General features: G+C 43.1%; 1 protein-coding gene across 5 annotated transcripts in view; it reads right to left on the bottom strand.

Moving 5' to 3' along the window:
* The window catches only part of ADGRD1 (adhesion G protein-coupled receptor D1), a 482,082-nt gene extending 459,983 nt beyond the window's left edge, over window positions 1–22,099 (bottom strand). For 2 of the 5 annotated variants that reach the window (XM_069961003.1, XM_069961007.1), the window contains exons 1-2: window positions 21,730–22,099; window positions 13,365–13,401 (exon numbers count right to left, since the gene is read on the bottom strand). In XM_069961003.1, the coding sequence (XP_069817104.1) occupies window positions 13,365–13,401; window positions 21,730–21,795 (103 nt within the window). In that variant the 5' untranslated portion in view covers window positions 21,796–22,099. The remainder of the gene's footprint in view (window positions 1–13,364; window positions 13,402–21,729) is intronic. The other 3 variants (XM_069961005.1, XM_069961006.1, XM_069961004.1) reach the window with 2 other exon arrangements.
* Between the last annotated feature and the right edge of the window lie 5,646 nt (window positions 22,100–27,745).

Here is a 27,745-nt window from a genome sequence, read left to right as displayed (position 1 = left end):
CTGGCCCTTATAGTAGGTTCTGTAAGCGACCGCTGATGTAGCAAATAGGCGCTAACTTACTTCGCACATTGGGCTGTCTAATACAGCCCTTAGGCCTCATTAACACAGTAAGTAATTTTTCAGGACCATATATTATTTTCGCAATCTTTGTACGCAATTAGCCAAAAATTTGGCCGTAGTGCATCCGCAATTCATATTTTCGCAAAAAAATGGGAGGGAGATAGTCTTAAATGAATGCGACATGTATTTTTTGTGGATGTTATGGACTTTACATTCATAACATCTGCAAAAATGCAGATCCCATACACTTCCATTGGCTAATACGTAGCGAAATTATGGTCCGCACTAGAAATCCTTTTTTTTTTTTTTGCGGCAGGGATTGCAGGTCCGTAAAACTACGGACAGTGTGAGCTCAATAGAAATCAATGGGCCATAAAATTTGGCCATAATTGCGAATCCGCAAACAAGGAGAAATTTATGAAACGTTTGAATAAGGCTGGGTCCGCACCGCGTTTCTTCAGCCTGTTTAATGTATCCATTTTAAAATGGATCAAAGCGGAATGCGCTTTTAAAAAATAAAATAAAATTTAGCGTACACAAAAACCTGGTTGACTGCGTTTTTGTGTATGCCAACAAAAAACTGGGAAAAAAGTCACCCGCTTTCATCCTTTTTTTTTTTTTTTAAATGAAAGTCAATAGAAAAACAGATCCAAATGGATTGCACACAATTGCATCAGTTTTTCACCTGCTTTTTTTTTTTTGAATGGACTGTAAAAACACAGTGTGCACCCATTTTTTTTATCTGTTTTTGCAAAAAAACTGATAGATCAAAACGGATGCACACAAATGCATCTGTTTTTCCATTTTTCTATTTACTTCTAGTCTACTTCTCAAAAAAGGATCAAAACGCATCCGTGTTTTTAACACAAAAACGTAGTGTGAACCCAGCCTTAGGCCTTAGCATCTGCACGGCACAAGGCTAATTACATCCTCAGCAATTCTATTTGTAACCAGTTTGTTGTAACTTTGTCCTGAAAAACCCTGAGAAAAGTTTTTTTTTTCTTTGTTACTAACATTAGAAGCAGCTGCTCTTAAATGTGCTGATACACTTCTCGGTGGAAATCGTATTTTATTTAATCATAAGGTTTCATGTTACTGTAGCCATGAATAAAACACAGCGGGCTCTGCATGGCAGGGCTGTAATTAAATGTGGAGGATTTTTCTCGGGATTCGGTCTCTTTCATTCTGAACACCAAATCATTCATAATAAAATAAATGCGGATACCGAAAACGACACGCTCGGACAGCCGTCTGCTTTGTTTAGCTGCAATTATTTAGATAAAATGTTTGTTTTTTTTACAAGGGAAACAATAAAGGGACTGCAAGGCCACCATTACTGTGAATTATATGAGTAGGGGTTATCAAAAGCGTGAATATATTTCTGGAAGAATAAAATAAATACGTATTCTCAGCCTAGTAAAGGGACTGATGTTCCCATGAATAAGTACCGAATGCGAAAAGTCTGCAACATAGAAGAAACTGATCTGAAATGCCCTATAAAAAAGTAAATATACCAATTTTCCCATTAGCGGGGAAAAAAAAAAACTGCACGGCATGGTAGCGTATAGCATGCTGCCCAATTTTTCTAGGTGAAAATTGTACAAAGTAATGGTTGCTTGTGATCACCTTTGGCTGGAGAGCATTGCAATACGCTATAAGATCAGCATAAATGCACAGTGGACTCTGGCTATTCGTACAAATTTTTAAGACACTAAGGGGGGGATTTACGAAACATACGCCAGAGGCGTACATCAGGGAGAAGGTGCAGATTCGCCCCATCTCCCTGGCGTACGCCTCCCGTGCTCCCCACTGGCCCGATGGGCGGCCTGGCATAGCTTGCGGGGGCGTGATAAGTCGGGGAGGAGGCGTGACCTCCTCCTGCGCCTCATTTATCATGATTTACGCCTGCTCACAGGCGCAAATCATGACGCACAAGGCCGGTGCTGGCCATCTTAGACATTAATTAGGAAATATCAGCAGGTTAGATGAATCCTATAGCGCCCGGGACGCTGAGGAGGAAGGTACATGTATGTGACCTTCCATCCTCGGCGCCGGTCCCGTGCTGTTAGTAGCTCTGGCGCACTGTTATGAGCACTGTAGTGTCATCCAGCCCGCCCGCGCCATTGATTATCATTAGAAAAAGCAGGCTGATGACACGTCAGTGCTCCTAACAGTGCACCAGAGCAAAGACTACTCTGACTAACAGTGCGGGACTGGCGCAGAGTAGAAAGGTAAAACACATACAGGTTAAATTTGTCTAACCTGCTGATAGCTCCCCTTTAATTTAGATTCCTTTTCCCTGTCGAAGAGAACGGTCATAGAGCACATCCTTATTGGGGCCAGACTGTCCTTGGCACAGGCTTGGAAAGTGCCTACCCCCCCCTTTATTAGATGTTATTAGACAGTGTTCTCAGTGTTTTAATGAAATCTTCTTATCTTCTACATTATCATCCAATAAGAAGATAATTCAAATATTCTCCACTTATAGAAAATATTTGATGATTTTGTTTTCTATTCGGTCAGTATGCAAAGTTCTGTTTTGTGTATTGTTCTTCTGTCTTCTCTAGGCCTAGTTTAAAGGAGAAGTCCAGCAAAAAATGTAGTGTGAAGGTCTATGGGGTTACATTTCTGCAGCGAAATTCTCATTCCACATATTTAAGCCGTCCCCTTTAATGCTGCTGTGCACTGATTGGCTGATGGGGAGCGAGGGGATCCGGGAGCCCCACAAACAGCCGCGGCACGGAGCAGGTAATGTATGCTCTGAGGCGGGGGCTGTGGACGGCGGATGGTTGGGGGTTAAAGGGGCTGGGTCACATACTGGAAGCGGAATGACAATTCCGCTGCGGGTATGTGACCCATTTGACTTCACACTACCAGGATGCGCAGGATTTAGCTAAAGTCTGCGGATCCAGTAACTGTGAAGCTACCCTAAATGTAGCCTGTATTGTGTAAAAAAAAAAAAAAAAAAGCTGCAGATTCTGTTGGCACTATACAAATATTATTATTATTATTATTATTATTATTATTATTATTATTATGATTATTATTATAGCTAACCTGCTGATATCTCCCTATAGCACAGGGAGCACTGAGGATGAAGGTAAGTGTCTTACCTTCATCCTCGGTGCACTTTCCATGTTTTGGTTTGATTTTTATGTTAATTAGGTATTTTAATGCACTGGGGGCAAATCGGTGCACTGAGAGGGTAGCAGTCCTGCCCCCAGTGCACCAAAATACCTAATTAGCATAAATATTAAACCCCTTATATTAGGGTCCTATTAGACAAAGCAATTTTTAGCTATTACCGATAAACGATCGCAAACAAGAACTTTTGGGAACCTAATTTTCTCATGACAATAGAACTACAAAGGACGGCTATTATAAAGGACTATTTTTTTAATAGAGTCAGGATTTTGTACATAAGATGAAAGGAACATAAAAATTATCTGTATCAGCCTCTATTGCCAATATAAGTTGCTATTTACGGAGGAGAAATGCACAGAATCCTAAACAGATGCATTGGCAACAGAGGCTTCTGCGTTTACCTTTATAGACGTGATATAGCAGCCACATAAAATGATATGATTTTGTCTTTAAAAAGGGAAATAGTTTTCTTCTGTAATTGTTAATGTAGTTGTCCTCGACGAACATACAGCAGGCCATATTAACAATGCTAGAGGAGCATTCTGGCAATAGACAAGAATAAGTTGAGATTTCCTTAAAGCGACTCTGTACCCACAATCTTCCCCCCAAACCACTTGTACCTTCGGATAGCTGCTATTAATCCAAGATCTGTCCTGGGGTCGGTTCGGCAGGTGATGCAGTTATTGTCCTAAAAAACAACTTGCAGCCCTATGTCAAATTAGCGTGGCCTAGAGTACCCATGCACTAAGCCTGCACCGCCTCTCTGTTCCTCCTCCCCGCCCTCCTTACCATTATGAACGCCCCTGGGTAGGATTTTTCCTATTCTTCACTTGTCTGAACACTGCACAGGTGCCTTAACGATCCAACCCATGTGCCGTGTTCACACAGGTGATGAATAGCAGAAATTTTTCTAAGGGCATTCCTAATGATAAGGAGGGCGGGGAGGAGGGACGGAGAGGCGTTGCAGGTTTAGGCTACGGGTACTCTAGGCCACGCCAATTTGACACAGGGCTGCAAGTTTAAAAGTTGTTTTTTAGGACAATAACTGCATCATGTGCCGAACGGACCGCAGGACAGATCTTGGATTTAAAGCAGCTATCCAAAGGTACAAGCGGTTTGGGGTGAGGGTCATTTTGTGGGTACAGAGTCGCTTTAAACTCCTCAACAATTTCACATCCTACAAGTCTTGCTTGATGGCTTAGATAACAACTACCATATAAGCGCCAGAATCCATCCTACATAATGCAGTATCTCTTGTTTTAACACCTACAGTGTGTACAGAAAATATTCAGACACCCTTTAAATTTTTTACCCTTTACATTTTTCACTGTTTCATTGCAGCCATTTGGTAAATTCAAAAAAGTTCATTTTTTTTTTGTTTGTTTGTTTTCATTAATGTACACTCTGCCCTCATCTTGGCAAAAAACACCCCCGAAATTTATACATTTTTACAAATTTATAAAACTGAAATATCACATGGGTTTTCAGAGCCTTTGCTCCGTATGGAGCAGAAGCCCCCTCCCTTTTGAGTTAGTACAGTCATGAGCAGTGATGGCTAACCTTGGCCCTCCAGCTGTTGCAAAACTACAATTCCCATCATGCCTGAACAACCAAAGATATGGCTTTGCCTGCCCAAGTATGATGGGAATTGTAGTTTTGCAACAGCTGGAGTGTCAAGGTTGGCCATCACTCGCCATGAGTCTTCTTGGGAATGATGCAACAAGTTTCTCACACCTGCAATTGCACAAGCTAACTTGGTGCCAGTGGCGGAACTACCGCCATAGCAACCGTAGCGGTTGCTATGGGGCCCGCCGCATCAAGGGGCCCGGCCAGCTAGTTGTTTGTGTCCTCTCTCCTCTTAGAGTGCAGACAGTTTCTCCCTGGTTAGGCTACCCAGGGAGAAACTGTCTGCACTCTGTATCTGAACTCGCCCGTGCGCTCCCCCTCCCCTTCTCTCCCTCCCTGTCACTGTGAGGAGAGGACTGCCTGGGTGATGTGCAGTGGCGTAGCTACCGCCACGTAGGGGGGCCCGCGGGGCCCAGGGGGAGGCCCTCCCGATCAATCACTCTTGTGACCGCACGCATTGTTTTGCTTGCGGTCACAAGAGTCCAGCTCCGTCTTCCCCCAGCTGCTGCGCGGCTGCAGGGGGTGTCGCGTCTTATGCCCGGCAGCCGCGCATCCCAGAGCTCCCTGCGCGCCTTGGGCCCTGACTTCCGGTTCCGGCGCGCAGGGAGCTCTGGGATGCGCGCGCTGCCGGGGATAAGATGCGACACCCCCGGCAGCCGCGCAGCAGCCAGGGACAGACCGAACGAGGGAGGATCAACGTGGGAGCGCTTTGTCAGGTGAGTTAAGTTTTGTTTTTGTTTTTTATCAGCCTGCACGGGGGGTGGGGGGGGAAAGAGGGGGCCATCTATGAGGGTGGGGGGGAAGGGGGGGCATCTATGAGGGTGGGGGGGAAGAGGGGGCATCTATGAGGGTGGGGGGGAAGAGGGGAGCATCTATGAGGGTGGGGGGGAAAGAGGGGGGCATCTATGAGGGTGGGGGGGAAAGAGGGGGGCATCTATGAGGGTGGGGGTGAAGAGGGGAGCATCTATGAGGGTGGGGGTGAAGAGGGGAGCATCTATGAGGGTGGGGGGGGGAGAGGGGGGCATCTATGAGTGTGGGGGGGGAAGAGGGGGGGCATCTATGAGGGTGGGGGGGGAGAGGGGAGCATCTATGAGGGTGGGGGGGGAAGAGGGGAGCATCTATGAGGGTGGGGGGGGGAAGAGGGGACATCTATGAGGGTGGGGGGGAAGAGGGGGCATCTATGAGGGTGGGGGTGAAGAGGGGAGCATCTATGAGGGTGGGGGTGAAGAGGGGAGCATCTATGAGGGTGGGGGGGGGGGGAGGGGGGCATCTATGAGTGTGGGGGGGAAGAGGGGGGGCATCTATGAGGGTGGGGGGGGAGAGGGGAGCATCTATGAGGGTGGGGGGGAAGAGGGGAGCATCTATGAGGGTGGGGGGGAAAGAGGGGAGCATCTATGAGGGTGGGGGGGGGAAGAGGGGAGTATCTATGAGGGTGGGGGGGAAGAGGGGGCATCTATGAGGGTGGGGGGGAAAGAGGGGAGCATCTATGAGGGTGAGGGGGAAGAGGGGAGCATCTATGAGGGTGGGGGGGAAAGAGGGGGCCATCTATAAGGGAGGGGGCTATCTATAAGGGAGGGGGGAGGGGGCCATCTATAAGGGAGGGGGGGAGGGGACCATCTATAAGGGAGGGGGGGGAGGGGACCATCTATAAGGGGGGGGGGGGGACCATCTATAAGGGGGGGAGGGGGCCATCCATAAGGGAGGGTGAGGAGAGAGGAGGCCATCCATAAGGGAGGGGGAGAGGGGGCCATCTATAAGGGAGGGGGTAGAGGGGGCCATCTATATGGAGGGGGGAGAGGAGGCCATCTATAAGGGAGGGTGGGGGGAGAGGAGGCCATCATGGGGGAGAGGGGCCATCTATTTGGGGGGGCAACATAGGGGGAGAGGGGATACACAGAGGGGGGCATATATTATTAGGGGATCACATAGAGTCAGGGCTACCCACTAAATAAGGGTGTAAAGGGGACAGTACAGATGTGCAGTGTGTAGAGAGATGAGGATGGTAATAGAGTGAGGAGACTAATATGTCTGTCTGGCAGATTCTGTGGATTCGTGGCTCGGAGAAGTTCTCATAACGGCCCAGGACAGATGGAAAAGATGAAAAGGAAAGAACTCAGAGAAGACGTCTCCTGTGAGTCACCTGATATAACTGCACTGTAATGTATATGGTGTGTAGAGCCTGTGTAGAGCTGGGGCCACCTCTATATGACTGGATGAGGTGATTTAGTGTACTGGATTTGGTCAGTAACAATATGGTGGTGATGGTTGTGGTGTGGCAGTAATGTTTCCTTCCTATATACAGGTATTACTGGTAATATTGGTATGCCACTGGTATGGCAGTGTTATCCAGTCACAGTATGGTGGTATTGGTCAGGTCTGGTATGGCAGTGTTATCCAGTCACAGTATGGCGGTATTGATCAGGTCTGGTGTGGCAGTGTTATCCAGTCACAGTATGGTGGTATTGGTCAGGTCTGGTGTGGCAGTGTTATCCAGTCACAGTATGGCGGTATTGATCAGGTCTGGTGTGGCTGTGTTATCCAGTCACAGTATGGTGGTATTGGTCAGGTCTTGTATGGTGGTGTTATCCAGTCACAGTATGGCGGTATTAGTCAGGTCTGGTATGCAGATATTTAATGTGCAACCTTGTTTATATTTTAAGCAGTTAAAAACCACATCGAAAAAAAGTCAGACAATGCATGTGCTGAAACCATGCGTCCATTTCCTCCCCAGCAGCCAGGAAGGGGGCCCCATAGGAAAGTTTGCTATGGGGCCCAGCCATTTCTAGTTACGCCCCTGCTTGGTGCAGACCTATTTTACCATGATCTTAATTATTTTAAAATCCGCATGAATATAGACATCACAATAAATGAAATATTATCTTTTACTTTACTTTTAGAATGTAAGCAGTGCAGTGAGCTAGGCACCTACTTTTTTATCAACGTGCACTTGGCCAAAAGCTATCAAATATGTTTGGCAGCTTTGGATGATTGCTTATCCCCTCAGCGTCCCATGACGTACCTGGTACGTCATGGCGGCGTAAGGGGAGTTCAGAGAGGGCCTGCTGGCACCCCGATCTGAACAGCGCTGCTCCCAGCTGCTATCTGCAGCCAGGGAGCGCCTCTATTAGCCAACGTGGGTCCCGTCACCGCACCGACTAATTAAGCATCTAAAAGCAGCTGTCAAACCTGACAGCTGCATTTAAATGCTCTGCCCCCGATGTCCCTGGTGTCCGTCGGCCAGATCTCATCAGTCCGGGCCTCAGCCTCACACTGGCGCTGATCCCGTCTCGGCAATACATTGCTCTAGGCTGCAGCAGCCGAGAGCAATGTATCACTGTTCTCACTGATCATTGCTGTGTATATACACAGCATTGATCTTTATGAGAGATCAATGCTGTTTTTATAGAAGACCCCCAGGGGGGCTTCTAGTTAAAGTTAAAAAAAAAAAATGTTTTTTTATTAATAAAAAAAAATCTCCTCCCCTAATAAGTCCAAATCACCCTCCTTTTCCTATTTTATAAATATAACAAATAAACAAATAAAATATAAACAAATAAACAAACATGTTTGCTATCGCCACGTGCGTAATCGCCAGAACGATTAAATTATCACATCACTGATCTTTCACAGTAAACGGCGTCAGCGCCAAAAAATTCCAAAGTGCAAAATTGCTCATGTTTGGTCGCATCAAATCCAGAAAAAATTTAATAAAAAGCAATCAAAAAGTCGCATATGCGCAAACAAGGCACCAATAGAAAGTACAGATCATGGCGCAAGGAATGACACCTCACACAGCCCCATAGACCAAAAAGTAAAAGCATTATAAGGATGGGAATGGAGCAATTGTAAACACATTTAGGGTTTTTTTTTTAAAAGGTTTTAATTTTTTAAAAGCCATCAAATAAAATAAAGGTTATGCAAGTTACATATCATTGTAATCGTACTTATGTGAGGAACATAGGTAACATGGCAGTTTTACCATCAGGGGAACGGCGTAAACACGAAACTCCCTGAAATGAAAGCAAATTCCTTTTTTTTTTTCAATTTCACAGCACAAATGATTTTTTTCCGGTTTCACAGCATATTTTGTGGGAAAATAATGCCTGTCATTGCAAAGTACAATTGGTGTCGCAAAAAATAAGGGCTCATGTAGGTCTCTAGGTGAAAAAATGCAAGTGCTATGGCCTTTTAAACATAAAGTGGAAAAAGCAAAAGCACAAAAACGATAATTGTCTTTGACCTTAAGGGGTTAAACTGCACTTTAACTGGATTTAGGCCAGATTGTTTTTATCAACTAACAACAAACAGATGATAAACATGGTGAGGATTTCAAATAGAAGTGTATTAGAAAATAGAAAATAAAACCCTCAACTCCACCCCCCGCCCTCCACCGCAGAATCGGTGCTAAACCCTGCCTTCTATCAGTTTGAATGGGAGGGCTCGCACGCCTCCACTCTTTTGTTCTAGCAATCTGTGAGGGTCTTACCAGCTGGACCCCCACCACTCACAACATCTGACGTGTCACTATGACACATCAGAAGTTAACCAGGTTATCCAGCGTTAAAAAAACATGGCCACTTTCTTCCAGAGAAAACACAACTCTTGTCGTCAGTTCAGGTGTGGTTTGCAATTAAAGGGGTTATCCAGGGCTACATCACATCATCATGTCAGCCCCTCTATATACAGCTACATCACATCATCATGTCTCCCCCTCTATATACAGCTACATCACATCATCATGTCAGCCCCTCTATATACAGCTACATCTCAGCACCATGTCAGCCCCTCTATATACAGCTACATCACATCATCATGTCAGCCCCTCTATATACAGCTACATCTCACCATAATGTCTGCCCCTCTATATACAGCTACATCACATCATCATGTCTGCCCCTCTATATACAGCTACATCTCACCATAATGTCTGCCCCTCTATATACAGCTACATCTCAGCACCATGTCTGCCCCTCTATATACAGCTACATCACAGCATCATGTCTGCCCCTCTATATACAGCTACATCTCAGCACCATGTCAGCCCCTCTATATACAGCTACATCTCAGCACCATGTCTGCCCCTCTATATACAGCTACATCACAGCATCATGTCTGCCCCTCTATATACAGCTACATCACAGCACCATGTCAGCCCCTCTATATACAGCTACATCACATCATCATGTCTGCCCCTCTATATACAGCTACATCTCAGCACCATGTCAGCCCCTCTATATACAGCTACATCACAGCACCATGTCTGCCCCTCTATATACAGCTACATCACAGCATCATGTCTGCCCCTCTATATACAGCTACATCTCAGCACCATGTCTGCCCCTCTATATACAGCTACATCACAGCATCATGTCTCCCCCTCTATATACAGCTACATCACATCATCATGTCAGCCCCTCTATATACAGCTACATCTCAGCACCATGTCAGCCCCTCTATATACAGCTACATCACATCATCATGTCAGCCCCTCTATATACAGCTACATCTCACCATAATGTCTGCCCCTCTATATACAGCTACATCACATCATCATGTCTGCCCCTCTATATACAGCTACATCTCACCATAATGTCTGCCCCTCTATATACAGCTACATCTCAGCACCATGTCTGCCCCTCTATATACAGCTACATCACAGCATCATGTCTGCCCCTCTATATACAGCTACATCTCAGCACCATGTCAGCCCCTCTATATACAGCTACATCTCAGCACCATGTCTGCCCCTCTATATACAGCTACATCACAGCATCATGTCTGCCCCTCTATATACAGCTACATCACAGCACCATGTCAGCCCCTCTATATACAGCTACATCACATCATCATGTCTGCCCCTCTATATACAGCTACATCTCAGCACCATGTCTGCCCCTCTATATACAGTTACAGCTCAGCACCATGTCAGCCCCTCTATATACAGCTACATCACATCATCATGTCAGCCCCTCTATATACAGCTACATCTCAGCACCATGTCTGCCCCTCTATATACAGCTACATCACATCATGATGTCAGCCTCTCTATATACAGCTACATCTCAGCACCATGTCTGCCCCTCTATATACAGCTACATCACATCATCATGTCAGCCTCTCTATATACAGCTACATCACAGCATCATGTCAGCCCCTCTATATACAGCTACATCTCAGCACCATGTCAGCCCCTCTATATACAGCTACATCACAGCACCATGTCTGCCCCTCTATATACAGCATTCTGCCTGCTACTCTATGTATGTCAGTTACTCTATGTACAGCTACAGCTCAGCATCATTTCTGCCCCTCTATATACAGTTACATCTCACCATAATGTATGTCTCTCTATATACAGCTACATCTCAGCACCATGTCTGCCCCTCTATATACAGCTACAGCTCAGCACCATGTATGTCTCTCTATATACAGCATTCTGTCTGCCACTCTATGTATGTCAGTCACTCTATATACAGCTCCAGCTCAGCACCAGGTCTATCAGTGTCTGTGTATAAGCAGCTCCTATTTTCTTCCTCTTTATGCTTTATTTATTTTTTTTCTTCTTATCAGCAAATTCTAACAACAAATACTAAAGTGCCTAGCGCAAGATAACATGTACTGTAGTACTATAAGTGCAACAATAGGTCTCTTTATATATAATTGCACGCTGTACGTCCCTATAAATTGAATAAAAAAGAAACTACAAATGAATACTAAAGTGCCAAGCATAGATATTATGAGCTGTAGTACTTAAAAAGGCAATGATAAAACTCTTTTATAGTTTTATACTAGATATCACTGTCAAACAGATGAAAGTACCTGTAGAAATCGTGCAGTAAACCCTTCATAGGCGTAGTAGTCCTCCAATGTTGGTGGTAATGGTAGACCGAGATCTGGTACGTTGGCGTTGCTCCAAGGTCCATTGATGCAGAAATGTGCAATACTTTTCCCAAGCTGTTTGGATAGGGATGCCCCGAGTGACGTCACTCTCTCCCTCTACAGATTCCCTTCGGCAAACGCTTTACTTTGCTGAAACGCGTTGGTTTTTGAGTCTCTACGGGAATCCGTAGAGGGAGAGAGTGACGTCACTCGGTTCCATGAACCTTCTTTTTTTCTTGGGGGAATAAGCCGCCGTCCGGGGCATCCCTATCCAAACAGCTTGGGAAAAGAATTGCACATTTCTGCATCAATGGACCTTGGAGCAACGCCAACGTACCAGATCTCAGTCTACCATTACCACCAACATTGGAGGACTACTACGCCTATGAAGGTTTTACTGCACGATTTCTACAGGTACTTTCATCTGTTTGACAGTGATATCTAGCCTAAAACTATAAAAGAGTTTTATCATTGCCTTTTTAAGTACTACAGCTTATAATATCTATGCTTGGCACTTTAGTATTCATTAGTAACTTCTTTATTTTGTGGAGAGAAGTGGGTGACTCCCAGCCGGACAGCTGCAAGACTATCATAGCGCTGGTGTTTGTGAACTTCTGTTTTATTGGTTCTTTGCATTGAAATTCTAACAACAACAATTGACAATATTGCATAGAGACAGACAGCAATGTGACACTACTAAATGCACAAGAAGTTGCTGGAATAATAATGATAAATCTTCAGCCATTCCTCTCCTCGTCTGTTACCCCATAGATGACAGGGGTCACCGCTCCAGTATAAGCAAAGTAGGTGCGCAGAATTTTGAACGCACTTAAATGTATATGCTACCGCAGTCTAAAATAAACCAATTAACTAAATTATTTTCAAAAATATTAACCTGACAAAACACCTGCACACAGGCAGCAGCATATTACACATGTATTAATACTGTAAGCAATGATTATAATGTTTGTCACCCAAAGATAATTAATATATAATATATTCACAATGAATAATAATACATTCACAAAGTCAATGAAATATATGAATCACATAACAAAAACAAGTGCAGGCTTTTCAATGTGACCCGGTTACTTTTATCACATATTTAACAATCACAGTCTATTCATACTAATAAAATCTATTTCCATTGGAATATAAGGCTTAAAGGGGTACTCCGGCAAAAAAAATAAAAAATCATTTCAATTAGTTGGTGTCAGAAACTTATATAGGTTTGCAATTTATTTGGTTAAAAAATTCTCAAGTCTTCCAGTACTTATCAGCTGCTGTACAGTATGTCCTGCAGGAAGTGGTGTATTCTTTCCAGTATGACACAGTGCTCTCTGCTGCCACCTCTGTCCTAGACAGGAACAGTCCAGAGCAGAAAAGGTTTTCTCTTGCTCTGGCCAGTTCCTTTCAAGGACAGAGGTGGCAGCACTGAGGAGAGTGCTGTGTCAGACTGGAAAGAATACACCTGCAGGACATACAGCAGCTGATAAGTACCGGAAGCGTTGAGATTTTTTAAATAGAAGTAAATTACAAATCTGTTTAACTTTCTGAGATCACTTGATTGAAAGAAAAAAAATCGACAGAGTTCCCCTTTAACCCCATATAACATAATCAGTGGTATTAGCTGTTAGACAAAGAGGAATACTTACCTGGATGGCCCTGCGACTTGGTGTAATTCCCATGAGCCTGTATTGAAGGGGGGGGAAAAATGAAAGAATTGTAAATTGACTATGAATATAAGAACAGTTATTGATACTTATAGTCACATGTTTCATCAATGCCTCTACCACTAAGGGTCCTAATAGATGGGACAATGGCAGCCCGATCACGTAATAATAATGTAAATTAGCTCCCATCTGCTAGATTTGACGCTCATTTACTGAGCCTATCACGCTGCTCGATAATCAATTAGCAAGGGTTGCATGGACATCGTTAGCGACGTCCGTGCAGTTCTAAACATTACATCTCCATGCTTCTAGTCTTTTCCTGCTCTCTGCTCGTTTCCCGGCAGCTGCAGCTCCAGAGTGGCCTGTCTGAGCTGAGAGGCTGGCACTGGGACTACTGTGATGCGCGGTTGGTGGCCGATGAGTTTAGGTCCGGACCTAAGGACATAATCAGCCGAAGATCGGTCATTGGCTGATTATCGTCTTTATCTATTACATGGAGCAATAATCGGACCATATAGCTGTTACATATAGAGAGTGTTACATAGCTGTTACATATAAAGAGCAGCACATAGCTGTTACATATAGAGCAGCACATAGCTGTTACATATAGAGAGCGGCACATAGCTGTTACATATAGAGAGCGGCACATAGCTGTTACATATAGAGAGCGGCACATAGCTGTTACATATAGAGAGCGGCACAAAGCTGTTACATATAGAGCAGCACATAGCTGTTACATATAGAGAGTGGCACATAGCTGTTACTTATAAAGAGCAGCACATAGCTGTTACATATAGAGCGGCACATAGCTGTTACATATAGAGAGCGGCACATAGCTGTTACATATAGAGAGCGGCACATAGCTGTTACATATAGAGAGTGGCACATAGCTGTTACATATAGAGAGCGGCACATAGCTGTTACATATAGAGAGTGGCACATAGATGTTACATATAGAGAGCGGCACATAGCTGTTACATATAGAGAGCGGCACATAGCTGTTACATATAGAGAGCAGCACATAGCTGTTACATATATAGCGGCACATAGCTGTTACATATAGAGAGCGGCACATAGATGTTACATATAGAGAGCGGCACATAGCTGTTACATATAGAGAGCGGCACATAGCTGTTACATATAGAGCGGCACATAGCTGTTACATATAGAGAGCGGCACATAGCTGTTACATATAGAGAGCGGCACATAGCTGTTACATATAGAGAGCAGCACATAGCTGTTACATATAGAGAGCAGCACATAGCTGTTACATATAGAGAGCGGCACATGGCTGTTACATATAGAGAGCAGCACATAGCTGTTACATATAGAGAGCAGCACATAGCTGTTACATATAGAGAGCAGCACATAGCTGTTACATATAGAGAGCAGCACATAGCTGTTACATATAGAGCAGCACATAGCTGTTACATATAGAGAGTGGCACATAGCTGTTACATATAGAGAGCGGCACATAGCTGTTACATATAGAGAGCGGCACATGGCTGTTACATATAGAGAGCGGCACATAGCTGTTACATATAGAGAGCGGCAGGCCCATATCTGTAGCTCGTATATTAAGCTAGAACTCTACTGAGAATAAGAGGATTATATCAGAGCTCCATAGCGGCTTCTTCGGCCTCCTCTGGCTCCTTTCTCTGCTATCAATCACTGGTTAGTACAGATGGAAGATTTCTATGGAAAGTGTTCAAGGGAAATGGGTTTTTAAAGACTGAAAAAGTTCCGTAACCACAAAAGAGAAACCTTCCTCAACACCCATAGGATTCCTAGCAAACAACTGAAAACGAAGAACATTGCAATCCTACTAGATGTCAAAAGTTTATTTTACTGGATCATGATCTTATGGGGTAAACCTTGCTACTGTGTGAAAAGACAAGTGATTTTTAAAGGGGAACTCCGTCAAAACATTTTTCTGGTGTCAGAAAGTTATATTGCTTTGTATTGTACTTCTACTTAAAAATCTCGAGTCTTCCAGTACTTATCAGCTGCTGTATGTACTGCAGGGAATGGTGTATTCTTTCCAGTCTGTCACAGTGCTCTCTGCTGCCACCTCTGTCCATGTCAGGAACTGTCCAGAGCAGTAGTAAATCCCCTAAGAAAACCTCTCCTGCTCTGGACAGTTCCTGACATGGACAGAGGTGGCAGCAGAGAGCACTGTGTCAGACTGGAAAGAAAAATAAAATCACCGGAGATCCCCTCTAAGGAATTCAATTAAAGCTGTTCTTTACTAACAGAATGCACATTATATTGTAGGTGGTGTGCGCCATAGTTGCTAACAGCTGTTGGTGCCCAAGTCACTGGATGTAGTTAGCAAAAAAGGGCCTCTTGCTTTTAGGCCATGTTCACACAGAACGGCCAGTGTTATAGGTAGTGTGAATCCGGCCTGCGCATATATGACTGCTACTCAACTAAATCCAGAAATCGAGACAAGAACTGGACCTACTCATTATGGGGGAGATTTATCAAACTGGTGTAAAGTGAGACTGGCTCAGTTGCCCCTAGCAACCAATCAGATTCCACCTCTCATTCCTCACAGACTCTTTGGAAAATGAAAGGTGGAATCTGATTGGTTGCTAGGGGCAACTGAGCCAGTTTCACTTTACACCATGTTGGATAAATCTCCCCCATTGAGATCAGTGATGGGATCAGATCATACAGCCACAGTATTATACCTGATACATCACACATTTATGATGACTCCTTCAAACAGTATTGTAATCCAAGAGTAAAATATGAAAAATATAAAAGTAATAATAAAGTTCACAATCATGACGATTGATAATTGAATTCAAGCTGTACACAAGATACACGTTACACTATTCACTTAAAGAGCTGAAGCTTATATTTACAGAAGCAGAACAGCTCCAGCCTGATCCATTACTAATGCAATGTAGCTGAACGTCAGTGACATTCTCACTCCACAAAATCTGATTTTAAGGCCCTGCACGTGCATGACATATAAAGGTTTCTATATTATTATTATTATTATTATTATTATTATTATTATTATTATTATTATTAATTATTTTAAAGCTCCATTATGTTTCTGGACATATAAAATTGGGTTTATGTATATAATAAATAACAATACCATTTTTTTTTCTTTCAAATCAACTGGTGTCTGAAATTTCTATAGATTTGTAATTTACTTATCTTTAAAAAAAACTTCAGTCTTTCAGTACTTATATGACTTCCTCCAGGACATACAGCAGCTGATATTATTTCCAATCTGACACAGTGCTCTCTGCTACCACCTCTGTCTATGTCAGGGACTGCCCAGAGCAGGAAAGGTTTTCTATGGGGATTTGCTGGACAGTTTCTGACATGGACAGAGGTGGCAGAATCCCGCCTGCTATGTCTTTCAATGAGAGGTCTTGCGCACCTCCGCTCTCCACGCCTCTCCGCTCAAAGAACTGTCATGTCAATTCTTTGAACGGAAAGGGGCGAAGAGCGGAAAGACATAGCAGGCGGGATTCGGCGCAGAATCTGAGGGCAGAATCTGCACCAATTCCGCAGTGTGAACGGGCCCTGATACTGGAAACTGTGACAGAAAAAAGTCCATCACAAAAATATAACGGCAACAGGACGTTTCGGCGTCAAGCCTTCCCCAACTGTCAGTCCTGTTATATTTTTGTGATGGACTTTTTTCTACAATAAAAAATTTGTGAAGCATGATGGTGAGTGCCGAGACTGAACTTTTATAATACTGCTGGGTTTTTTCTTACTGCGAGCACCACACTAGACACAAAAGTGCTGTCTAAAAAACTTTTTCGAAACCTGACAGAAGACATTAATGTAAATGAGATACGATACATTGGGGGCCATCTGTGTCCAGGATGACAGATGGGGGTAAGGATTTGGCTGTGTGGTCACAACAGTTACCCGAGTATAGAGAGAGTTTTTAAGGTACCAGTGACCCCCTTTTCCATAGGGTCTCTATGTCTCTGCACTGTACACTACTTTGTGGCTTTAGCTGTGTAGTTAGCACAAGGCTGGATCAGGAAAAGCCTTTGTGGGAGATCAGGAAAGGCTTGTAGAATCAGGAAAGGATTTAGGAAACACTTTCCTGAACTCCCAGGACGGGTTCCAATTTAACTATATATATATATATGGCTCACAGTGCTGCATAATGTATGGGACTTATATTGTACGCCCGGTCATGCACTGAAGTAGTGTTTTCCTGAGGTTTTAATGTTGAATAGTCTAAGGTATCAGATATCCTACACCGAGTGTATTATGTTAATGGATCATACCCATCATACTTTCTGGAACATTCCTTGTGTTGCACTGGTCCTATAATTCATTGATCAATTGCCTTGTGCAGACATAAATCTGTACGTAGCGATCAGACCAAATACCTGTATGTCAATGTGGGGGTTTTTTTTTGTTTTTTTTTTAGAACGTGGCACATGCATGATAAAATTTGCACTATTTTTGCTTCTGTAAATATGACCCCAAAAGGACACTATACAAAAGGAGCCCATATACATATCTATAGGCCTTATGTGATGCGTGAATTACTTCTTTAAGTGTTTACGGCAACCCTATGGATTTATTGCTCCTGTATTACCCCGCAGATTATGTACGAACAAATACTGTCATTCCACGCAAACGTAATTCAAAGACATTGACATTTGTAGTTTACTTGTTAGAGGGCGTCCTGGCTTAAAGGTAAACACAGCTTTGTCTAACAACCTCGGCTTCACACTATGGAGCTCCTCATCTGTAGAGATTGCCTGCGAGGCTATACAAAGTTCTGCCATGTTTTTTAGGTTTCTGATCAGCAGACCTACCCAGTTATTTAGTGGTATAAAAGATGTCACCCAGGAGCGTCTATATGGCTGGGTTCACACCTGCAAATTTGACGGGAAACCCGTCATGGAATCCGCCACTCACACCTGCTCGTGGACTGCGGCGGGAGCGTGCCATAGCCTTCTTGCTATGCAGGGGCGGTTTCCATCGTCCGTCCGAAGAATGAACACCTTCATTCTTTGGGCGGACGACGGAATCTGCACATGCATAGAATGGAGTCTATGACACAAGCGGAGACGCACGCGCCCGCCATAGTCCAAGAGCGGGGGTGAATGGCGGATTCCGCAACAGATTTCCCGTCAAATTTCCTCAGTGTGCACATACCCTCAGGCAGCGTGAAGCCAGCTTTTTGGCTTTAAAAAACTTTTGTTTCCATATCAGTTTATATTTCTTCCCGTGTTCTCACTTCTTTTGCTTTTTTTGAGGGTCCGTTTAACAGATTTGTTTATAAACGTTTAGCTTTATCGTACAGAAAAACATGCTAACCTTTTTTTCTTTTTTATTTTTATAATGTAAGTCAATGGAAAAGGGATCCTGACAGATGGTATACAGCTACGGCTGGGTTCACACTACGTATTTCCTATCTGTTTTTTTCATCCGTTTCAAAAAACGGATAAAAAAAAAAAGGATGCGTTAGCGTGATTTTTTTTTTTTTTTTGTTAACAGACACAAAAATGAGATTGACCAAGTTTTTGTGTCTGTTAAAATACAATAGGGGCGATTTATCAAACATGGTGTAAAGTGAAACTGGCCCAGTTGCCCCTAGCAACCAATCAGATTCCACCTTTCATTTTCCAGAGAGTCTGTGAGGAATGAAAGGTGGAATCTGATTGGTTGCTAGGGGCAACTGAGCCGGTTTCACTTTACACCATGTTTGATAACTCTCCCCCAATGTGTCTGTTGAAAATATAGCGCAGAATACATGCAACCTCAGGCCACGCCCCTATCCTACAGATCGGTGAAAAGTACCACTTTTCTACCAAATGTGATGTGAGATGCAAAAAAAACTGCGCTAAATCCTTTGATTATTCCCCCTCAAAATGTAGTCAGGGATTTTTTAAGAATTCTCTGGCACCAGTTAATTAGATTTTTTTTTTTTTTTCCTCCGGAGTACCCCTTTTGCTACTGCTTTGGGCAGTTCCTGCCACGGACAGAGATGGCAGCAGAGAGCACTGTGTCAGACTGGAAAGAATACATCACTTCCTGCAGAACATACAGCAGCTGATAAGTACTCGAAGATTAGAGATTTTTTTAAATTACAAATCTATATAACTTTCTGAAACCAAATAATTTGAAAAGGGAAAAAAAAATCGCCAGAGTGCCCCTTTAACAGGGGTCGTACAGCACAGTAGTGTGTATAATAAATCACATTGCTGTACCGCCTGATAATAAACACACATGTAATGAGGGGCCATTAAAATAGTTAATGCTTAATATGTTGTTGGGCTGGATGTTTGCATTGCTGATCCCGTCACGAGATCTAGGGGAAGCAGTGATGAAATAATCTCCATGAGTAGCCTGCGGAGTTCACCCTGGTGCTGACCGGTGGACGGAGAGAATGTGCTCCGCTGCTTAGTAGATGTAACATATTGCAGGCAGACATGATGGCCGCCCTTCTAGAGGGACAGAATAGACCCCGGCTCTATCCTACCCCGCTGCGATGAAGTGTGAATCACACATTACACATCCAGAGAGCGACGTGCAATTTAGATTTGGGTTTGGGATCAGTATAATAGACACTTCTGGCCCGTGTGTGGTTTGTATTAGCTGAGCAAATTGTCTTAGAGGAATGTTTAAAGGGATGACGTTACCCGCAGCCCATCCATCATCCATTATCCATCAATTAAAATACACAGCGGATTACATAATAGATAAAATAAATAGGGTTAGTCATCTGGGCTGTACAGACTGTGTCTATGGCAGAAACCCGTTTGCAATACTCCATAGTATAGAACAAGTGGCAGAATGTAGGGAATGTATGACCATTGTGAGACAAACGTGATGCAAAAAGGACAATTGGGCTTAAAGGGGAACTCCAGAGATATGTTTTGTTTTCAAATCAACTGAAGTCATAGAGTTCTAAATTTTTAAGTTATTTCTTTTTTTTTTAAATCTCCAGTACTTATCAGCTGCTGTATGCCCTGCAGGAAGTCGTGTATTCTTTCCAGTCTGTCAAAGTGATGTCAGGAACTGTCCAGAACAGGAGGGGTTTTCAATGGGGATTTTAACATTGAAACAGCTGACCCACACACGCTGCTGCAATGGTAGAGCCCTGTCCTATGCAGAATGTGGAGATATGTGCTAGTCAGTTCATATAGGCGGTGCTCAGATTGAGAGCCGACAGTCAACATCATAAGGTAAGTAGATAAATCCAGTGCATTAGCAAATCCCCATAGAAAACCCTCTCTTGAATTGGACAGTGGCTGTGGTGGCAGCTCAAAACTGGGGAAAGGAGACAGAAAAGGTAATGACACATATAGAACTGTCTAGAAGAGTTGCAAATCCCCATAGAAAAACCTCTACTGCTCTGGATAGTACCTTTCTCGGACAGAGTAGGCAGCAGAGAGCACTGTGTCAGACTGGAAAGAATACACCAATTCCTGCAGGACATACAGCAGCTGATAAGTATTGGAAGACTGGAGATTTTTAAATAGAAGTAATGTACAAATCTATATAACTTTCCGAAACCAGTTGATTGACCAGTTGAAAATTCTTTTTTTTTACTCTGGAGTACCCCTTTAAGGATCTGTGTGGATCTCATAGTATGATAAATGGACAAGAAATGGGAATGTGTTTTAATAAAAAAAAATAAAAATTAAATAAAAAATTTAATAAAAATAAATAAAGAATACTGTGCCTCACCATGCCTTGTGCATACCCTTAGTTGTTTGTTGTAATAATACAACATTTACTATATCTATTCCTATAATACAGGGGTTGGGAACCTTGGCTCTCCAGCTGTTGCAAAACTACAACTCCCATCATGCCTGGACAGCTAAAGCTTTGGCTGTCCAGGCATGATGGGAGTCGTAGTTTTGCAATATAATAATATACTTTTCTATTAGAGAAATAACTTTATTATTGTGCATTGCTTTATAATAACAACAACAATAATAATAATAATAATAATAATAATAATAATAATAAATAATATAATAATAATACTAATAAAATTATAATAATAATAATATTTACTTTATTACTTAGAGTTAGCAATGCACAGAATATGGCTCCCACCTGATAGCGGCCTCTACTCATCTCTATCTATTAGTCTGCCCGAACGCGGTCAACGCTCAGCGACAATCTCACAAAGATGTCGTACAAGTTAAATATTCCACCAAGGTGATAGAAACCGAGAAAATTTTGTGTACATATCTACCAGCTGTCTTCTGGAACTTAAAGGGTAAATTAAAGAAAAATCAGAGAACAATTTAAGCGAAGGCGACCTGCCCGTGGCCTTCACCTGTGATAGAACTACAAGTCCCAGCGCACCCTACCTGCAGATATTATTTACCTGATTTCCACATTGTCTCAACAACAGAAAAGCAATCCAAGGGAAGAAGTGCAGGGAGATCCCCATGTCGGAGCCTTTATGGCAACTTAGATGTCAGCTCTTCAGAACAAATGTCCCCCAGATGTGAAGTAGCTGTGCGGACTAGTCTTTCGCTGGTGTGATTACATTAGGGAGTCATTGACCCCCTAAGAGATGCAGCAGGGAGCTCAGGCTGGTACATGTCCCACTCCTGGTTAAAGTCTCCACTTCTGTGATCCCAGCATGTGAGTGAGTGCAGGTACATAGAGGAACTCAGCCCTTAAGCCTGCATCCATGTGCTGTGCATCCTGTCACCAGTGAGGAATGTCCAGACCCTGACAATGTCTATTCACCTCCATCCCACCAAATCCAGGGTGGGGAGAAGCCCTTAGTGATGTCATGTTCACTCCTCAAACTTTGTCCTATTCCACAACACTATTTATAACCTCACATTACAAGCTGTGTTCTGGGTCCTAACACCAGCCTGTCGGAGACAATGGGAGCTAGAACACTTACAGCTCCTTAGACTATGGTACTGTGAGGAGCGAGTTATAAAAGTATATTGGTGGAGAGAAGCAAAGCAGAGCTGCAACTTTGTACAATCCTTAAAGTCTAGGAATAGTAAAGCCATCCATACGCGGCTATGTTGGAACTGTTCGGTTTTTTTTAAAGGGAGAAGTGAATGATCATCTGCAGATGGACTGCGAGAAAATTCCAAATCTGCATCTGCATCTCTCTATTCCTCATACACAGACTGATTCAAAGCCCCTTATAACTACTACAACCTGCTTTCTGCTGTGTCCTGTAAGTTAAAGGGTAGAGATGAGCGAACCTGGAGCGTGCTGGAGTCCATCCGAACCCGAACGATCGGCATTTGATTAGCGGTGGCTGCTGAAGTTGGATAAAGCCCTAAGGCTATGTGGAAATCATAGATATAGTCATTGGCTGTATCCATGTTTTCCAGACAACCTTAGAGCTTTATCCAAGTTCAGCAGCCCCAGCTAATCAAATGCTGAATGTTCAGGTTCAGATGGACTCGAGCATGCTCGAAGTTCGCTCATCTCTATTAAAGATGTATTACACTCAAACATAACTTTTTACTGTATATGTTGCTGCCCATGGTGAGACTAACAATTCCTTCCATACTTGTTATAATCTATTCGGTCTCCTTCCCCCAGTTCTTAGCTGCTGCTTTCTGCTGAAAACAAAAAAACTGTGTGTGAGCTTTTCTCTCCATCTCCCCCTTCCTTCTGAGACGGCTGATGTAAACAAGTCACAGACTGGCTTTATCTGCAACATTGTAGCTTCTCTGTAATGCTTGAAGGATTATTCACAATGAGTTCATTATCAACCTTACCTTAAAATAACCTTTCCAGCATTTCAGAGAAGCTACAAAGTTGCAGATAAAGCCAGCCAGGGACTTGTTTACATCAGTCTTCTCAGAAGGGAGGGGGGAGGGGGAGACAGAGAGAAAAGCTCACACAGTTGGTTGTGTTTGTTCACAGGAGACCATGGACTAAAGGGAGGACCAGATAGGGGATCAGGACCAGGTGGCAATCTACTGAAGGAGACTACACAGGGGGTCATCTACTAAAGGGCGGATTTCACAGGGGGCCATCTACTAAAATGGGACTACATGGAAGGTCATCTGTTAAAGAACGACTACATGGGGGCCATCTACTAAAGGGGCACTACATGGGAGGGCATCTACTAAAGGGAGACTACATGGGAGGTCATCTACTAAAGGGAGACTATATGAGGGGCCATCTACTAAAGGGGGAGTACACAGGGGACCATCTACTAAAGGGCGACTACATGAGGGTCCATCTACTAAAGTAGGGGCTACACAGGGGCCATCTACTAAAGGGGGACTACACGAGGGGCCATCTACTAAAGGGGGACTACATTAGAGACATTTACTAAAGGGGGAATACACAGGGGACCATCTATTAAAGGGCGACTACATGAGGGGCCAACTACTAAAGTGTGGGCTACACAGGGGGCCATCTACTAAAGGGGGACTACATAAGGGGCCATATACTAAAGGGTGATCTACACAGGGGGCCATCTACGAAAGGGGGACTACATGAGGGGCCATCTACTAAATGGGACTACATTAGAGCAATATACTAAAGGGGGGAATACACAGGGAACCATCTACTAAAGGGTGACTTCATGAAGGTCCATCTACTAAAAGGGGGCTATACAGGGGGGCATCTATTAAAGGGGTACTACATGAGGGGCCATCTACTAAAGGGGGACTACATGAGGGGCCATCTACTAAAGGGGACTACACGAGGGGCCATCTACTAAAGGGGACTACATGAGGGGCCATCTACTAAAGGGGAACTACATGAGGGGCCATCTATTACAGGGAGTCCTACACAGGGGGCCATCTACTATAAGGGGACCTACACAGGGGGGCATCTACTATATAAACAATGTATAGAGGGCACACTGATGCAAGTGAGCTTGTTGCTCTAGGGTCCTGGGTCAGTGCACCCCTGTGCATTGGGGGGGGGGGGGGGCAGCCCGGGGCTCAGGGTATATTTAATCTGTCGCTGCTCGCTGGAAAGTGATTTTGTGACTTTGTTATCATTGTCATTAATCATATTGACTCAATAATCCAGATAATAGCACACAACTCTTTATTTATATAACATCATCTATGCCTGCGCCTCTATATACCAAAGATAACATAGCTATACTAAAAGGCTGTGTAAGATACCATCCAGTCATATAGATAACAGATAATACGAGGAAGGAATATCATCACTATACTGTTACCCGTAAGAGGACTATACAAGTGTATAATAATACCGCCACACTATGATCACACATAGGAGTCAATACAGTATAGTCTTCTCTCAGTGACTCACAGGTGAAGTCTTCTTGTTCTTTTTATCCATCCCAGACCACTAAAAAGACTTCTACCAGGAACAACTCATCTCTGCAGAATTTCCATAAACTTTGCCCCCCCCCCACCTATAGTGCCTGAATTGATGCACCAAACAGTAATAGTACCCCTTACTACACTGTTGTAATGCCGACCCTCCACCCGAATATAATAATACCACATTATGATCCCTCACAAAGTATTAGTGCCCCTTTAGGCCCCATAGAGCAAAAGGGGTAGTTAAAGGGGTATTTATTCCACTAAAACATAACCTTTCATGTGTTGCTGCCTATGGTGAGACTAACAATTCCTTCCATACTTGTTATCATCTATTCAGCCTCCTTCCACCAGTTCGGAGCTGCTACTTTCTGCTGAAGACACAAAAAAATGTGTTTATGAGTTTTCCTCTCCATCTCCTCCCCCCCTCCTTTCTGAGACAGATGATGTAAACAAGTCCCTATCTGTAACTTTGTAATGTAGGAAGGATTAATCACAGTAAGTTCATTAGCATCTTGGCCTCAAGCTAACCCTCCCAGCATTATAAAGAAGCTACAAAGTTGCAGATAAAGCCTGCCAGGGAATAGGGGGAGGCAGAGAGAAAAACCCACACAGATTTTCTCACTGAAATCGACCTACTCTGGACCCATGATTGTTTGATTTTTCTACCTACTAGGTATTTTTGACACCATTTTTGTATAGATGGGATTTTTTAAAATACTTTTTATTGTTTTTTTTTTATTTTCTGATATACGATGTGACCAAAAATCATCAATCTTTTCCAGTTGTTTATAATTTAGGAATCTCTACATGTGAAGCTAACTTTATTCCATGTAGTAAATTAAGTGAAGCAGTTTCCATGAAATGTGAGCCAAGAACCAGTGAATAAAGTTTTCTTGCGCAGAGCCGCACCCCTTATTGATATTTTAATGGTTAAAACTTATTTTTTATAGAAACATAGAAGATTGTTGGCAGAAAAAGACCACTGGCCCATCTAGTCGCCCTTTTATTATTTCCCTTCTTATTATCTTAGGATAGATATATGTATACACCAGGCAGGTTACATTCAGTTATTGTAGATTTACCAACCACATCTGCTGGAAGTTTGTTCCAGGCATCTACTACTCTTTCAGTAAAGTCATATTTTCTCACTTTGCTTCTGATCTTTTCCCCAGTAACCTCTCACTGTGTCCTCTTCTTCTTGAGTTCAGTTTTTTTTTTCTAAAATCACCTTATTTAGTCCTGTAACATATATAAAGGTTTCTATATGGTGGAAATGTAACATTTTGTAGGGTTTTTCCCATCAGTAAAATTTATATATTTATTCTGCTCCCTATATTTTTAATAGCTTGAACAATTCCCCATTTTTGGGAGGTAGGAGGGGGAGATGGTTTGAATTTTTATTAGAGGAAGTGTTTTCATAATTTTTTTAAAACATTTATTTTTTTACACTTTTTTTTTTTTTTACAGTTTCTATAGAGACCTATCATACACAATCACTGGATTGCTTTTGCTGTTGCACTGTACTGATCAATTACATAGCTAATCTACTAGTAGAGTCTGCCTATGCCAGAGTCAATATGGCCGACGCAAAAGACTACATATCTTAATGTGAAACCCGCTGCAGATCTGTTACATGTGAACCCACCCTTATAGTCCCTGATAGACATGTACATCATGTGTTGTTAAGGGGTTAAATCTGTACAAATTTCTAGCGCCAGTTGAAAATAACTACTTTCCTCTGCCATACCAATTTACTCTCTTTGTAACCTCTAACCACTCCAGCCAAGAGATGATTTTTTTATTTTTTTCTGCAGTAGCAATGTATATCTATGATCCTGCAATGAAGAGCTTTTTATGTGTGTAAGGCTGCTTCAGTGTGATCAGCCCTGCACACATTAGTGTCCCAAAAGCCGTGCAACCACGGTCACACAGCTGCCTGTCATTAACCCCTTAAACACTGCAATCTATAGCAATTGCAGAGTTTAAGGGAGGTAGTGACAGGACAACACCGGAAGTCCTGATTTTTTAAAATTGTATGTCAGAAAAAAAGCTCATAAAATTAATTAAAAATTATCTTTTATGCCAATAGGATACCAATAAAAAGTATAGATTATGGTGCAGAAAAAAGACACCCCAACCAGCCTTGTAGGTGGAAAAGTAAAAGTGTTATGGCTCTTAGAAGCTGTGGAGGAACATTGCTTCATTGTGACCAGGACATCCGTGCGTCAAATTAGAGATGAGCAAACCTCGAGTTCATCCGAACCCGTAGATCGGCATTTGATTAGCTGGGGCTGCTGAAGTTGGATAAAGCTCTAAGGTTGTCTGGAAAACATGGATACAGCCAATGACTATATCCATGATTTCCACATAGCCTTAGGGCTTTATCCAACTTCAGCAGCCACCGCTAATCAAATGCCGAAAGTTCAGGTTCGGATGGACTCGAGCATGCTCCAGGTTCGTTCATCTCTAGCTAAAATGGAACCAGAAGAATGTTTCTCTTACAATTGCAATCATTTACCTTTATAGTATGTTTCTGGTGTCACATAATCATTTCCATGTATTCGTCTTTTATTTTTCTAAAATATTCTTAAAGAGACTCTGTCAGCTGGTTTATAGTTTCCTACCTCAGGGTGGCATAATCTAGTGACAGAGAAGCTGAGCAGAATGATAGATCACTTACATTGTTCTGTGCATCTGATCCAGAGATATCCTCCTGAATAACATGGACAATAAGTAGTCCTCTCCATTATGTGCATAAGCCCAGTAGTCCTGGATATTCATGAGAAGCAGAAAACTCCGCCCACCAGCTGCTGATTGGCAGTTATCTCTCCATGCTGTGTATAGGCAGCAACTGTCAATTAGCAACTGCAGGGCGGGGGGAAGGGTGTGGCAAGAATCCTATTCTCCTGCATATTAGGAGAACGGCTGAACAGAAGTAAGTCATATACCAATCTATTCAGCATTTATGTGACTAGTTTATGCAGCCCTCATTTAAGGCGGTATAAACCTAGTGACAGATTCCTTTAAGGCTGGGTTCACACTACGTATATTTCAGTCAGTATTGTGGGCCTCATATTGCAACCAAAACCAGGAGTGGATTAA

This window comes from Dendropsophus ebraccatus, chromosome 3, assembly GCF_027789765.1.
Source record: "Dendropsophus ebraccatus isolate aDenEbr1 chromosome 3, aDenEbr1.pat, whole genome shotgun sequence".
NCBI lineage: Eukaryota > Metazoa > Chordata > Amphibia > Anura > Hylidae > Dendropsophus > Dendropsophus ebraccatus.
This window is presented reverse-complemented; position numbering and strand designations above follow the sequence as displayed.